This window comes from Elgaria multicarinata, chromosome 9 (assembly GCF_023053635.1).
Source record: "Elgaria multicarinata webbii isolate HBS135686 ecotype San Diego chromosome 9, rElgMul1.1.pri, whole genome shotgun sequence".
Taxonomy (NCBI): domain Eukaryota; kingdom Metazoa; phylum Chordata; class Lepidosauria; order Squamata; family Anguidae; genus Elgaria; species Elgaria multicarinata.
This window is the reverse complement of record NC_086179.1, coordinates 51,057,710-51,073,009: the sequence shown is the minus strand read 5'-3', so window position 1 is coordinate 51,073,009 and position 15,300 is coordinate 51,057,710. Positions and strand designations below refer to the sequence as shown.

The window sequence follows — 15,300 nt, the reverse complement described above, 5'->3', positions numbered from 1 at the left end:
GATGTGGGTTGGTTATTTATGTAATCAGGAAAAGGTCTTTGTTTCCACTGTGTTGTGGACTCAGTTGGAATACAAGGATGTTTCTTCTTCTGGTCTCTCTCTGTCTCTTTCAGCTAATGCACAGCAATGTAATGGTGTAAGGAGACGAATCAGCAAATTTATGAGCTCTTTAATCCCAGACAGGCGGCTTTGTGGCAGTTACCTTCAAGGAAAGTTCACGCCCCAAAGGAGCGTTTAGTCTTACACAGCCACTGACTCACTCAATACAGTTTGTGCGGGAGAGCAAAGCACAGAGATGAACAAAAAGACCGGCTTCTTCTTCACGAGCAACCGTTGTATTGTTTTTAAAACTTTCAAAAGATGACTGCAACTTTTGTTTAAAGCGTTTGTTCTGGAGCTCACTGAAGCTACGGTCTACCCGGCTGAGGTCAGAAGCAATTTTCTTTTTTGGCAGAAAGCGGAGACATTTATAAAAGCCATGCCTGTGCTTGGGGTTGCCTCAAAGCTAAGGCAGCCACCTATAGGGTCAAAGCCTGTTCATACTGCCCATCCGATACCAAATCTTGGCACAAGCGGGTCACAGCAATATTCATCAAAGTCTCTGGAGCTTCCTAGGGCAGAGAGCTCAATGCTTTCTTGTCAGTTTACATTAAAGTCAGCCTGTGATTTTGGAGAAGTAAAAGCACTCCAAGGAAAAACCAAGGAGACGGAGGATAGCAAGGTTAGTTCCGAACTTTACCTGCAGCTCTGAACTTTGGGAAGAGTGACCTACTTATGCACAGCATCTGGCTAATATTGCGGTGGGTAGGAGGATTGTATGTATAACACATGCAGAGTTTTTGGAGGGGGTAAATTATCTTATTTTATTCAGTATGTTGTTTTGCATCTCATGTTGAGTCTCGGAGAGGCAGAGCTGTCAATTGACAGCGGTTAAGGAAATATTGATGTTTGGCTTGGTGTTTGTGTACTGTATTTTAAGAAACTCTGTTCCCACGCTCACCATGATTCCCAAAGGGGAAGTGCTTCTAGACTGAATAACAACAAACTTGATTTTGTGTGTGTGTGTGTGGGGGGGTATTTTTTCCAATCCATATAGCTAGATGGTTTGCAGAACTGCAAGGGGGGGGGGGAGATACATTCTATCAACCTTTTACCCATGTGAGACTGCATGAACTTTTGCTGCTTCTGTTTCTGATATGTCCAGGGTGCTCTGATTTCCTGTTATTTAAATTTAAGAGGTCTTTCTAGTATCATGTAGAAACACATCTTAGCAACTTTTTTTTTAGTCTTGTGATGTTAGAATAGCAGTACCAGCAGAATCCTTCTGCTTTCCCTCATGTGTCCTGCCACACAGTCTTAATTCAATAAAAAAACAGTTTATTAAAGAACTTAATAAAGAAAAGCAATTGTATATAGCACAGGCTTATATTCCATAGAGTCCTTTAGTAATTGCAGATATAAAGCATGTGCTATATCTATATTTATGTTTTAGCATTATATATATTCAGTGATCAAAATGGGAGTTGAGAAAAGGCACCTTGCTCAGTCCTTGTTTGTTTCCATGATGCATGTGCTAGAAAACATCCTGGTAAATTGTGCCCATATAAATGACACACCTTTCTGTGACAGTCCCAATTTTGGAAATTGATCTTAGGATATGAAATCTGACACATTTCATTTACTTGTGAACAGAGAGCTGTCAAACGGGAGATGAATAGATGACTTGTGAATGATGCAGCAGTTCTGCCATAGACTCCCTGTGAAATTTGTGTGGTGTGTCATTTTCCCGATGCCAAAAGTTTTGGTATACCAGGTTTTGTCACATTCGCAAAAGTGCAGCAAAGCTCAGAGAATGCTCTTTTAAAGCTCTTCAGTGGCTTGCATTGAATTCAACTTTGTACTGGGCAGTAACAACTGTGGGTTTTCTTTACCAACAAATGTTTTCAGTTGAAATCCACTGTCATCGAAACCTTTGTGTACATTTAGTGGAATGCATGTGCTGTACTTTAGTTACAGTGGAGTCCTGCATATTTCTTTGTGCTTGATAAATTACCTTCCCAAGTTAGCATAAGGAAACTGCTTTGATTCTGACAATATTATTTGCTAAACTGGAGAGAGCACTGAATTGAAAAGGTTACTTCCAAGTTCCTGAGAACTGAATACAAGTTGTTTGATTGCTTCCCCCTTATTGCTAGTACATTAAATATTTGAGATGTACATTAGTAAAGCTGCTGATAAAATGGATGAAAAGGACACACACACACACAGAGAGAGAGAGAGAGAGAGAGAGAGAGAGAGAGAGAGAGAGAGAGAATTAAGCATGCTAATGCCACGTTCATTTTAATGGGATGGGCACTGTATTTTTCTGGATTGTGCCTCACTCTATACCCACCTTACCCAACCTGGTGCCCTCCAGGTGTTTTGACTACAACTCCCATAATCCCTGATCACTGGCCATGGGGGCTGGAGCTGATGGGATTTGTAGTTCAAAACGTTGAGAGGGCTCCAGCTGGGAGAAGATATATACCTTACTCTAATGCTGGAGACCTTGGGAGAGTCCTGTTTGTACACACAGTGTTACCTTGCTGGATTTCACAACTTTAGCTTCCAACACTCCTTAAATGGAGAGCGGGCACTGATATACTGTATAAGATGCTTTACAGAGCAAAGGGATCAGTCCACAATATGCTACTGTTCTGCATTGTTCACTTATTTCAATGAGGCTTGTTATGAACTATTTAAATGACTATGCTTCTGTGCTTGGTTGATTTTGGTTGGTTAATTTGCATCAATCAGGAGCAGGCAACACAAGGATCACAGGTCACATCCCCCCTCCCATGGCCATTTCTGTGAATGCCATTGCTTCTTTGCCATCACAGCTGAAACTGCCCTGCTGGCCAAAATTGTGGCAAATTTGCAGGGAAATAAGTCATGTGGGGAGCGTGTGCATTGATTGCCAATTAGGAGCATTCAGGAGAATTATGCTCCTGAAGTCTACCAGAAGTGTGATTCTACCTCTAATAAAGGTGCATGTCCCCCGCATGCCTTGTTTTTCCTGCAAAATTGGCCCAATTTTGGCCACTGCCACAGCAAATTTGGCAGCAGGGATGGGTTGCATCTCTGGTGGGTTCTGGAGGAGGGGCAATGCATTCGCCTGACCCCTGGAAGCTGCCCACCTCTGGCATAAATCGATGTTCACTTCGATAAGCAGCTTTGGAGACCAAGGTCATGACTCAGTGAAGTTGTTGCTCTGCGATGAATTGGATACAAACATGCCTTTCCATTCCACTAATGGAACAGAGATGGATCCAGTGGAGTTTCTGTGAACTTAAGTGTGGGGAAGGTCCCTCAAGCCTCTGGAACAGACCTTCAGGGGTGCAATGGGCTGCAGGTGAGACTCAAGAGTGCTTTATTCAGTGAGAAGAACTTTGCCAATCCACTATCTGTATGCTATAGTAGGAGAGCCACACTTTAAGGGATCCACCTCTTGTAACCAGTAATGAGAACTCCATACATGTACAAAATGTTTTGGAGCCATTAGGTGTAGCCCAGCACAGAGTCAAGCGCCAGCAAATATCAACAGTGACTAAGCAAACTGATCAATGTGATAAATGATTTGTCCTCAGACATATTTCCTATTTGCGACTTAAATGGAACTGTGTAGCAACTAAAATTGCCAAATAAGACGAGACTGTACATATTTTTGAGGAAAAGGAATCTTGGGTTACAGATCAATGAAACAACCCATTTAAGTTAATTTGTGATCCTAAACACATTGATTTTATGTAATTCCTACATAAAAATGGTTAAAGACTAAAGTGTCATGTCCTTGACTTTAATGAAACAGTAGAGTTAATTGAAGCAATTGCTCTATACCAGCACAAATGTAAGCACTTTGACTGAACTATATTGTAGTTTGTGACATTAAGTTGTAATACACATAAAATATCAGTTTTTGCTGGGACTGAATAGTCTTTGTGTGCCATTGCAAAGGGGAATTGATGGCTGTTGTTGCCCTTGGTAGCATGCCTGGCTATGGATGCAATGCAGTGTTTGTCTCTGCTTTTCAAACAATAGTATCTTAGCTACTATTAGCCATGTTCTGGTAGCCTCACATTTGGATTACTGCAATGGGTTATATATGGGGCTGCCTTTGAAAACAGTCAAGAAACTTCAGCAGGTTAAAATAAGGCAGTAAGAGTGTTAACAAGGACTGGCCAATTTGATCATATTATGCTAGTGCTTTATGATATGTACTGGCTGCCAGTCTATTTCTGGGCCCAATTCAGAGTGCTGGTATTAACCTTCAAAGCCCTAAATGGCTTAGGGCCAGGTTATCTGGAGGATCATCTCCTTCCATACATTCCTGTCTGGATCCTAAGATCATTCTCAGAGGTCCTTCTCCAGGTGTCCCCAGTAAATAAAGTAAAGTGGGTGGGTACTAAGGAGAGGTTCTATTCAACTGCGGAATGCCTTCTCCATAGAGGGACACTTCGTGCCTTTATTGTGGTCTTTTGGTGCCAGGTGAATAGGTTCTTCCCCCACCCAGCCACAGCCACTACAAATTTCAGTGGTGCAGTGGCAGGCAGGGCCTGTGGGGATTGCTCCAGTGGCAGCCACATGCAGCCCATGGCCTGTGTATTTCCCTCCCCTGGCTTAGAGGGACCGAAATAATTTACTCTGAATTCCAGAACCACTGTCTCTTTAGTGTGGATGCTTGAAGCTATCAGTTATTTAATATCAATCTGCTGCCGATCAAGTGCACCCCAACAGTGAGAGGTGCACATACTCATGTTACTCCAGCAGCAAACCAGTGATAAACATCCAGTGGGAATGCAACCTTGTCATTGGGGTTAATGTTCTTCCAGGTTATCCTAAACGGATATGGATCCTGCATGATTGTTCCCCAAAGCTTCGTTTAACTTCCTAGGTGAATTTCTTGGGGATTTGTAAATGCATTAAACATATGACATTCCTAGTGTAGTGCTATACCTTTAGGAATGTTTCCATAGACACAGATCAGATAAAAGGTCTTTCACTCAAAGTGTAATGAATACCATGTCAGAATTTCCAAATGTAAGGAAAATCTGCTTGTGTTTGGGCAATTATGGAATATAATTGGATATGTGGGAACTCTCATTTTTGAGGGAAAATGATGACTCTATCTGTTAAAGATAATGGAAAATATGAATTAATCATCTGGTTTACATTTATGCTTGGCTTCTGCTTTCAGGTTTTAGTTTAGCTGTTCAGATGAATTGGAAATGCAACTGCAGCAATTGCTACAGTTGTTAACCTTTCCTGTCCTGTCAGAAAGGTATTATGATTGACATGTAGGAAATCCACTGTGCATTCTATCTATAGCTTGAAGTGCTCTGAATTCCAAGGTAAATTTGGATTTTCCAGACGTCAGTACAGTAGTTTGCCACCCAGCTGCTTCCTCTGCGGCCTTTGTATACCATCCTCCTGATTGCTGGAGACTTTTGACACCCCAGTTGGCTTCCAGACTTCATTGTATTGCCAAGTCTAACGTAGAATACAGCTGCAAAAATCAGTTCATGGCTTCCTAGATGCTCCTCTTTCCTAGCCCGGATCTACTGTGCTTGCCATATGTTTAAGTTCCCAACTCATATGCAGAATAGGAGATCCATCCATCCATCCATCCATCCATCCAGGGCTGGCATCAAAGGTTGGCATCATTGGGTACCTGCCAATGGCCCCTACCTCAACACAGGGCCCACTGTCAAAATTCATTGGACCTAAACCTCCTTTTCATCATTAGAATTGCTTGTTCACTCACTTCGGCCCAGAAAAGAGTGATGGTGTGAAGGAGACCAGCAGATGCCACTGCCTGCATGTTCATTGGCGTTCTGCCTGGCAAGCAAATTGTTGGTAATGATGAGGAAAAGGAGGAGGAGCAGGTGCCAGTGCTGGTGAGAAGCACTGCTGGTGAGAAACAATGCTAGCGAGCAGAGTCTATGGCCTGATTTGCACAACATGACAGCTCATCGTGGTTTAATTTACCTGCAGGGGGGCTGTTGCATCATTCTGGGTGCTCACAGACACCATTTTTAAATGGCACCTGCAGGTGCCTGGCTTGACATGGCTTGTCATGTCATGCAATCCCAGGCAGCAGGGGTCTTGATGGGGTTAGACAACCTTCCAATAACCCATGGCTTGTTTTAGAGTTATTTGAGTGTTGTCTAACCCTCAAACAACCCCTGCCGTGTGGGTTCACATGACACAACAAGCCATGACAAGCAATGGAAAAGTGGCATCCATGAGCTCCTGGCACAATACTCTATACATAAATTAAACTATGGTGAGCTGCCCTGTCATGACAACCAGGTCACTGAGGTAGAGGGACCCATTGAGGGGTTTTGTCCATAGGTCCTCCAAAACCCAGGGCTGGCTATCTATCAATCGATCTATGTGTTTGGAAGTAATTTGTACTATCTCTGCACATCATTTTGGAATATGAGCAAACTTATAAGGAGCATATCACTATAATATTTTTTGGATTGCCAACTATGGACTAAGAGTGAATCCCCATCCACCCACCTGCCCTGGAAGAAATTTTACAAATATTAGATTGTTTCTTTGGGAAAAGAAATCCAGTCACTATATGTGTGTGCATGTGTGCATGCACATGGAAGCCAGCAGAAATAGATGGAATCTTAATAGCATGTGTGTTGGCTTCGCTGTGAAGTTGAAGTCCACAAAGCTCATGAGTGGTTATATTTACCTGACTGTGTTAGGTTGCCATTGAGTGCTGCTTCTTATAAGCTTTTGTGTAGCTTTCTCTAGGATGGTCTGTTACAACCACTACACTGAAGCTTAAGCAGGTATATCTGTGATCAGTGCCTAGGTGGTTGAAGACCTTGGAATCCCACATAAGCTACCATAATAGAAGGAAATGTGATATAAGTTACACAAAGAAGGGCACACTCCTATGCATATTTAGGCAGAAAACAGTTCATGGTCCCCCGCCCCCTGCCTAAACATGCATAGAATCGCACATTCACTGCCTTCTACTGATTTCTAAGGCAGGAGAATGCCCCATAAAACTTGGGGGGGGGGGGAAAGGTTCTTTCTTCCTCTAAGGGAGATTCACAGAAGTATCAAATGTATAGTTGGCAGAAGAACATTTCGAAGCCCAACAGGTGATAGGATTTCTGTATTTATTTAGGCACCACAGTGATACAGCCATCCTCAGTCATGGAGACTGATACAGCCGTCAAGAATTTCTGAGTGTTCAGATTTTCACATATACTTACAAACCTAAACGTGGGTGATGACAATAGTATTTTGCTGCCAATAGGTGCATCTCTTTATTTTTTTATATATTTGTGGTATTTATGTGCTGCTAAATATAATCAAATCTCTAAGTGTTTCAAATTAAATTGTTAAAATCACATTTAAAATACGATATTAAAACAATTCTAATTACAATCACAACAATGCAAAGAGTAGCTTGATTAATTTAATTACAAGCCAGGGAAAGCCTGGGTCAACATGCGTGTTTTATAGGAGGCGTTTGAAACATGTCACATTTTCTGCTTCCCAAATTGCATGGGGGAGGGTTTTCCAAAGGGTGGGTGCCAGTAATGAGAATGCCTGTCATCAAGGTATTCACATGGCAACATTCTGTTAATTTCGAAATGACCAGCAAGTCTTCCTCTGACAATCTTAAAGGTAGTCTGGGTATATATAAATGTACAACATATATACAACGTGTATGTACACATGGATAGATGATACTGCAGGTGTACTTTTTGAAGAACCAGGTTAGTATTTTTTGAACAACATGCTTAGAATCCTGTAAATGATGCCATAAACATATCTGATTTTGTTGTCTTTTGAGGACACTTTTACATAATCTTACATGGAAGGCAGTAAATAGGCTTCAGGCCATTTTTCCCACCAAAGGTCTGGAATGACCAATGCAAAGGGACCCTAGTCAGCTGGGGTAGTAGTATGACAATCAGCTAGACATTTCTGTAGTTACAACTCTGTTTAATCTAAGTAGTGGAAGAAGGACATTCACAGTGTGGTTTCTGAGCTTCTGTAGCTACCCAGAGCTTTACTAACAATGTTTCCTGGCATTCCCCTGTGTTTCTTCCAGAAAAGAATGGATTCTTGATATAGGTATCAGCGTAATGCCAATTAATGCATACCACACAATGTATATGTCTAGAAAGCCAGTACATCTGAAGCTGCTCTGTAACAATCGTGAAACAAAAATGAATCTGCTTTTCTCTTGTTCAGCCCTAGGTTTCCATGAAATTGCCAGTCCTTGTTGGTTGGAACAGCTTGATTTTGTCATTTGGGCACAGGCAAACATGGCCTTACTCAATCCCCCTTGGGTGAAGGAATAGCTGCCACCAGTGTTTGTAACAGTTGGATACTTTCAATGAATTTTAAGTTGCTGGGATGATTTCTTAGGCTATTAGCCTCTCCTTTATATTTTTATTGGAATGAAAAAATTCACTGAAAGATTGTGTAACATGTTGAAATTCTCAGTCAAAGAATTCACAATGTTTTGTCTGGTAAGCGCAAGCAGATAATTCCCTTGTGTGAAGCGTACAGTTTTCTGGTGGCTCTTATGCAAGCACTGTATGAACCAAGTTTTGAGGGCTTGGAAAATAAGCAAGTCAAATCAAAGGGAAAATAATCCTCGAGTGGTTAAGGCAGGATCATACAGTTTGTGGGTATAAAGGCCAAAGAGCTTCCAGCTAATAACCATGTCTGTGAATTTGCATGTCTAAAACATGAGAAAACCTAACAAGGCAGAATATTAATTGCGAAAACTCCATGTATCTGTCAAGGAGGCGACTGACATGCTGCTGTTTTGCTTGTACATTGCTTGTTAGAATCCAGGGGTGGGCAACTTATGGCCTTTCGGATGTTTTGGCCTACAACTCCCAACAGCCCTAGCCAGCATAACATCTGTTGCTCTGTCCCATTATAGCCTCATTGGTCGATTTCAACTTTTCTGGCACTGGCATGTGCAAGGGGTGTGCAAAGTGTGTTTGGGACTGCCTCCGCTTTCTTGCCCCCCCCCTGCTCAAATCGGGGCTTTTTAGGAGGACAGGAATAGTGGTGGATTCTACTGGTCTCCCCACGCTGCCCCTGTCAGGAAGGCCAGTAATTCTATTTGCAAGCGAGGGCTGAAAAGCAAATGCCTACACTTTGCAGACAACTTGTGAAATTGTGAGCTGGGGCTGATCTCCATAACCTGATCCCCTGAGTACATGTGGATGGTTTATAGCAGCTTAAGTATGTCCACTTAGTGGAAATTATGCTGTTTTTACCTGGCACACCCAAAAATATTCTGACTTTTCTCAGAAAGTTCTAGCTCTTGAGGGGTATTATATTTATAAACCCTTTTGTTCACTATACCAGTGAATTAGCAGAATAGCACTAGCAACCAGAAATAATGGGCTTTTGCAGAAATTCTGGGCACCAGACCTGAGACAAACACGCACACACACACTTGGCTGGGTTGGTATGTTTGTTATGATTAGTCAGGGCAGGAGAGGCTTCTCCAACTTAGTGCCTTCCAGATGTGTTGGAGAGCAATTCCCATTGTTCCCAGCCAGTATGGCCATTGGCCTTGCTAGTTGGGAATGATGGGAGTTGCAGTCCAGCACATCTAGAGGGCACCAGGTTGGGGAAGGCTGGGACAGAGGATTTGTCAGCGAGATCCTGATTGTTCTTCCTGAAATTTGTGGCCAGTTTTCATGGAGACCTGAACCTCCCTGGCCACCTTTCCACCCTGATCTCCTATGGTTTTTCAGACTACATGGCTTGTTTTCTCGTTAGGAAAGCCCACTTTTCAACACTTGCTCAAAGTCATTACTCAGCTGAAAATATCCAATTAAAGCAGCTGTAGTTAATCTGGAAAACGAGTTCAAGAGGAGGCAACGGAGTCTCCCGAGCATTTCCTTTCCCCCCACCAAATATTGTGAAGCAAAGCTGCATTCCACATTTCTAGCACCTGGCCCAGCATCTTGATGACACTGTGCTGGACTCCCAAGGATTTGGCAGCCTCTGCTTCCTGTTGTGCATCAGGGTTTGATTTATAGGACATCTGTAAAACCACCACATCTTAGTAATCAGGATGGTCATGCATAGAAAGCCGACTTCCTAGCAAGGGTTGTTGAATGCTTTCATCCAGCAGGAAAGGTCTGTATGGCTCATACATGGTTTAGGGTGAGTAAGGCATAAATCAGCACGCAGAACTTTTACTCACCACTAACAGCAACAATGGGATTTCCTGGCAATGCATGCCAACCAGTAAACAGGATTTTCTTTGGCGAATGCAGATTGTCCATTTAAAACCACTCAAAAGACACTCCAGTGGATCGTATGGTTTTATAAATAGCAGCAGTTATCTTAAACAAAACAAAACAACATCACAGTGTGATCGTAGTAGTGTAATACTTTACAGGGATTGGTGCTTGAGTCCAGAATGTGCATGTCCACAATCGGAACCATGACATGGGGCTTTTGTGCTGCCTTGTTGTGATGGACCAGTGCCCCTCGTCTAGATTTGAAAATCAATCGATAATTACAAGCATTATTGGAGAATGCTGGGGACGGGGGAAGCTTCCCTTTCTGAGGTGTGATTAGTATACAGGACTTGTACCAAAAAAAAAAAAAAAAAAAAAGATATATAAACTAAAGATACAGTCTTTACGACTGCAGCATCTCGTTTTATGTACTGAGCTATAAAAGGGGATGATATTTGACTTGTAGTACACTTGAGGATTACAAGTAATTCATATTTCAAGCCAGGAAACTGCAAGCTTCAGGACATCACTAGTTTCCCTACTATTTCTGGGACGTACAGGAAAGAGAGGTAAAAGATGCTGCGTTTTCATTCTGGGTGCCATAGCAATCTCATAACATTCCAAAGTTGTCAATAACCGCTTTATTTAGAAACTGAGTTTAAAGCTTGGTGAAAGAGGAAGAGCTGTGACTGGTCAGAACAGAATCCAGGAAACCTGGCTTTGCAGCTGACCCCGAACATTTGTTACTCTCAGCGTTTCTTTAAAGGCAAAACAGGCATGATGTTTCCTTTTCTGAAGTGTATCCGTAGCGCAGCGGCAGAGCATGTGGTTTGCATGAATGAGGTTGCTGAAAGGAAGAGTGCGGCTTCCAGTCAGTGCTGACACAGTGCTGACCTAGGTGGGCTGTTTGCCTGAACAGATATGAGACAGCTCCTTTAGAGGGAAATTATGGATGGGAGGTGCATCAGTTCAGTATCATAGCACGCTCATTTAAAATGAATTTACCTTCATCGACGTGATTTATACAATAAATGTCTCTGCAGCAATTAATTTACCTGATGCGAAGGCTGATTTCACTTATTCAATAGCAGTCAACAAGTCCAAAGGCACTTTCGGTAGGACACTAGCAGATCAAAACTTTGGGGATAACAGGTACACATCCCCATGGGCAGTATCCAACACTGCCGTCCATGAATGGGGCTCACCGCTGCTTCTGTTCCATAAGCAGCCAGCCCTGCTAATTCCATTGCACAAGTGGCACTCACCACTTGCACAACTGATATTTAATGCTTTGGGGGGCAAGTCCCCAAACAAACAGAAATGCTTGTTTCTGGAATGGGACACATTGACAGAGTTTCCTTATGCAAGGTCTGGTGACCTGCCTCATTCCAGAAATGAGCATTTCTGTTGTTTCAGGTTGCCCCCAGAAATGCTAAATCTCCGTTGCACAACCAGTGGGCACCACTTTCACAACAGAATAAGTGGGGCTGGCCACTCATGGGCAGGGTCACCATTAGATACTATTCCTTGCCTAGTTCCAATGAACTAGCCAGTAATAAGAGGAGCATGTCCTCTTATTACTGGACATGCTCCCAGACTGGCATATTAGTTGTGGGTTGCAGCCTAGGAATCCTTGACTTAGAGCAAGGATGGAGAACCTTATTTGGGTGGAAAACGAGATGACCACCACACTGACCCCTCTGCTTGGAAAGGATGCACACAGCAAAGCCACGTCCCTGGCGGTGGTGCTGAATAGAGGAGCTTTCTTCCAGGGGGTGGGGTCTCAGTCAACATGACCATACAATGAAGACAAGTCCCTGGCCAAACTTCTACCTGGAGAAGTTCCAGCTGGTGCTTCAGCTGAAGACCGGATAATGTCAGAGGACATGGTCAGTGCCTCCAGCTAGTGCCTTGGCTGGGGCACCTGTGCCTCCCCTGCTTGTTTCCCCATTGTGAAGGACGCAGAGTATGTTAAGGGAGTCCCTACTGTTATTTCTCATCAGTATTCAGGGATATCAATCATTGGAGACTCCCTTTAGCACATGTAGGATAATTGTTGCTGTTATCTCCAGTCACTGATTTGAGTCAACAGCTGGAAGTCTTCCTCCAGCTAGCTTCCAGGGTGAGGGGCTTGGGGGAGGGACTATGGAGGAAGTCTCTGCAGGTCAGAGAGGTAATCATTGTTAGCAGAAGTATCTGAATTAAGCAGGCTGAATCTAGAAAGTGAAGTGTTTCTCAATCTTATTGAATTAAGCAAAATTGTAACAATAAGGTTACTGTAAATAATGATTTAGAGGCAAAGTTCCCTTCCTGAGCAGCAAGAAGTATAAATCAACAGAGCAAATCAGGCCAGGCTTTTAACAGAATGAAACTCTACTACTACAAAACATAGTGAACATGATGCTACACAAGAAACACTGGCTAAAAAGAGAATTAATTTGGCGCCACCTGGCTGCTAGGCAACATGCCTCCTTGTGAACCCTGTTTGCATCCAAGGCTCTCTGAATGACCCTTTCTATTGGACCGACTAACTGCTTTAAAACTCCTTCCAGATTTTGGCAGAGGTTTTTTTCTGCTTCCTGGGGCTCCGTCTCACAGGTCTTCTGGTTGTGGCCTGTTGCTGGCCGTCTCCACTATTTAGGAAGGATTTCTCCCTTACAGCCTGGCATCACTTCTATGCCTTTCCCTGTGGTAAGACCCGCAGAAGATTACTCTCCAATGGCACCTTGCCTGGAAATCTTAGGTGGTGTTCACTCCCTCCCTTCTTGAACTCTTGCCCCAGTAGGCCTGGAGTTCTTTCTCTGACAAGAACAAGCCTCCTCTTCTGCCACAGAATCCCTCCTGAAAGCCTTCTCCATTTCTTGGAGAAGCGTGTTCAGAGGATGGCAACCAGGATGATCAGGGGTCTAGAAACAAAGCCCTATGAAGAGAGACTGAAAGAACTGGGCATGTTTAGCCTGGAGAAGAGAAGATTGAGGGGAGACATGGTAGCACTCTTCAAATACTTAAAAGGTTGTCACACAGAGGAGGGCCAGGATCTCTTCTCGATCCTCCCAGAGTGCAGGACACGGAATAACGGGCTCAAGTTAAAGGAAGCCAGATTCCAGCTGGACATCAGGAAAAATTTCCTGACTGTTAGAGCAGTACGACAATGGAATCAGTTGCCTGGTGAGGTTGTGGCCTCTCCCACACTAGAGGCATTCAAGAGGCAGCTGGAAAACCATCTGTCAGGGATGCTTTAGGGTGGATTCCTGCATTGAGCAGGGGGTTGGACTCGATGGCCTTGTAGGCCCCTTCCAACTCTGCTATTCTATGATTCTATGATTCTTCTCTCCTTATAACAAACTCTGCAACGGGGGGGGGGGGCTACTTGGCTTGGTTGACCAATCTTATCGCTGTTGCTGCCCAGACACCTTGCCACGATGGGTTTAGACTCCCTAATAAGCAGGCCCCTTCCTTCCAGCCTCTCAAGAACACATTTTACAGCCAGCTTAAGCCTCAAATTAGTACCTGTTCCATTTCACGCACAACTGTGTATAATATGTTCTTCTGTGGGACCCACAGAAACTAAGGCAGGGCTCCTTGTGGGGCAATTTCCCCCAGTTCTCCTCCCACACCCCCAGGCAGCTTTGTAGTAGTTGTATTGTTTGTGCAGGACTGCTACACTTGTGCAGTATAGGCATTGTTTTTATCTTTAAAAATAATAAAGAAAAGTTATAAATAAGAAAGATATCCAGATGGCCTCTTACAGCTTAGAGCTTACTTAATTTTATTATTATTTATATAGTACTTATAGTTTTTACAGTACTTGAAGTGCTAAATGTTTGGTAACATTGCCTCAAAGTAAAGCTGTGTTCCACTGATTTATACCTAGTGCAAATGACATCAAACTAGAAACGGGAAAAGAAACATACTTTAAAACTAATTGAAGGAAGATCATTTTTGTAGTTAGTAGCCAAAAAACCTGTAGAACACTGAAAGGACACTTGCTTTTTGCCACCCTAGCTCAATGACAACAGTACTTTAAAAAAACGAACAGTCACTGAGCTCAGCTTGACACCCCCCTGAGCTTGGCACCATGGGAGACCACCCAGCTTTCCCACTCCTAAAGCTGGCCTTGGGGAAGGGGATAAGCCAGTATCTGACCCCTGAGATCTGGGGGTTTGATTAAAACATTTGGGGCCCATGCCCCCTCAGCTTCCCTCTTGGGCTCCTTGCTGCTGGCAAGGCCTTCCTTTTCCAATATGTTCAGAAATTATGTTAAGCACCGTGAAATCCTACTGATGTCAACAGAAAGGTTAAATATGTATTTAAATTTCTCTCAGTGACTTACATGGGAATTACAAGTGTGTACATTTGGCTAAATCGTGCCTTGTGGGACTAAACAAATTATGCAGAACACTTTAGACAGTTTGGATCTTTAAAATGTAGTTTCTTAAACATATCTTTTAAGAGAAAGTCCTTGTATAAGGAACAATGTCCAACTGCTTGTTAGAAAGCAAAATGTACACAAACCAAAGTTGCATTTGTGTGTATATAATATATGACTGTATTTCCCAAATACATGAAATATTGCATGTAAATTTGCAGAAGGAAACAATTTTCCAATTTTTCCCCCTACCAAGACAGGAAGCAATTTGTGTATCAGGAACTGTGCTGAGTTGTTTTGTTACCGTGTGGAGTTAAAAAAAGGAAGTACCACAAAACTATAGCTGTTAGAACGCAGAATATTTTGATTGCCTTCTCCTTTCATCTTTGGGAGCATATGTTTTTGTTACTATGAACACTATATTATTGTGTTTTCCTCAGCTACTGGGAATAATCCAAATTGGCACACAACTGACCTTAGCTTCCTGACCACAATATGGTACAATGTGCAGTTTTGTGTCTGTCTGCTTCTGTAGTGTATAATCCAACACGTTTATGAACAAACAGCAGATGAAGAGAGGATATTGCATCTGACTGTGTGAAAACTCTAAGGAAATGCTGATAACTAAAGCAGCCC

The 15,300-nt window shown here is 42.9% G+C and overlaps 1 protein-coding gene across 2 annotated transcripts in view; it reads left to right on the top strand.

Moving 5' to 3' along the window:
• The first annotated feature begins 433 nt into the window (after positions 1–433).
• Positions 434–15,300, top strand: part of NAV3 (neuron navigator 3) — a 277,390-nt gene continuing 262,523 nt past the window's right edge. For both annotated transcript variants that reach the window (XM_063133851.1, XM_063133852.1), the window contains exon 1: positions 434–721. In XM_063133851.1, the coding sequence (XP_062989921.1) occupies positions 479–721 (243 nt within the window). In that variant the 5' untranslated portion in view covers positions 434–478. The remainder of the gene's footprint in view (positions 722–15,300) is intronic.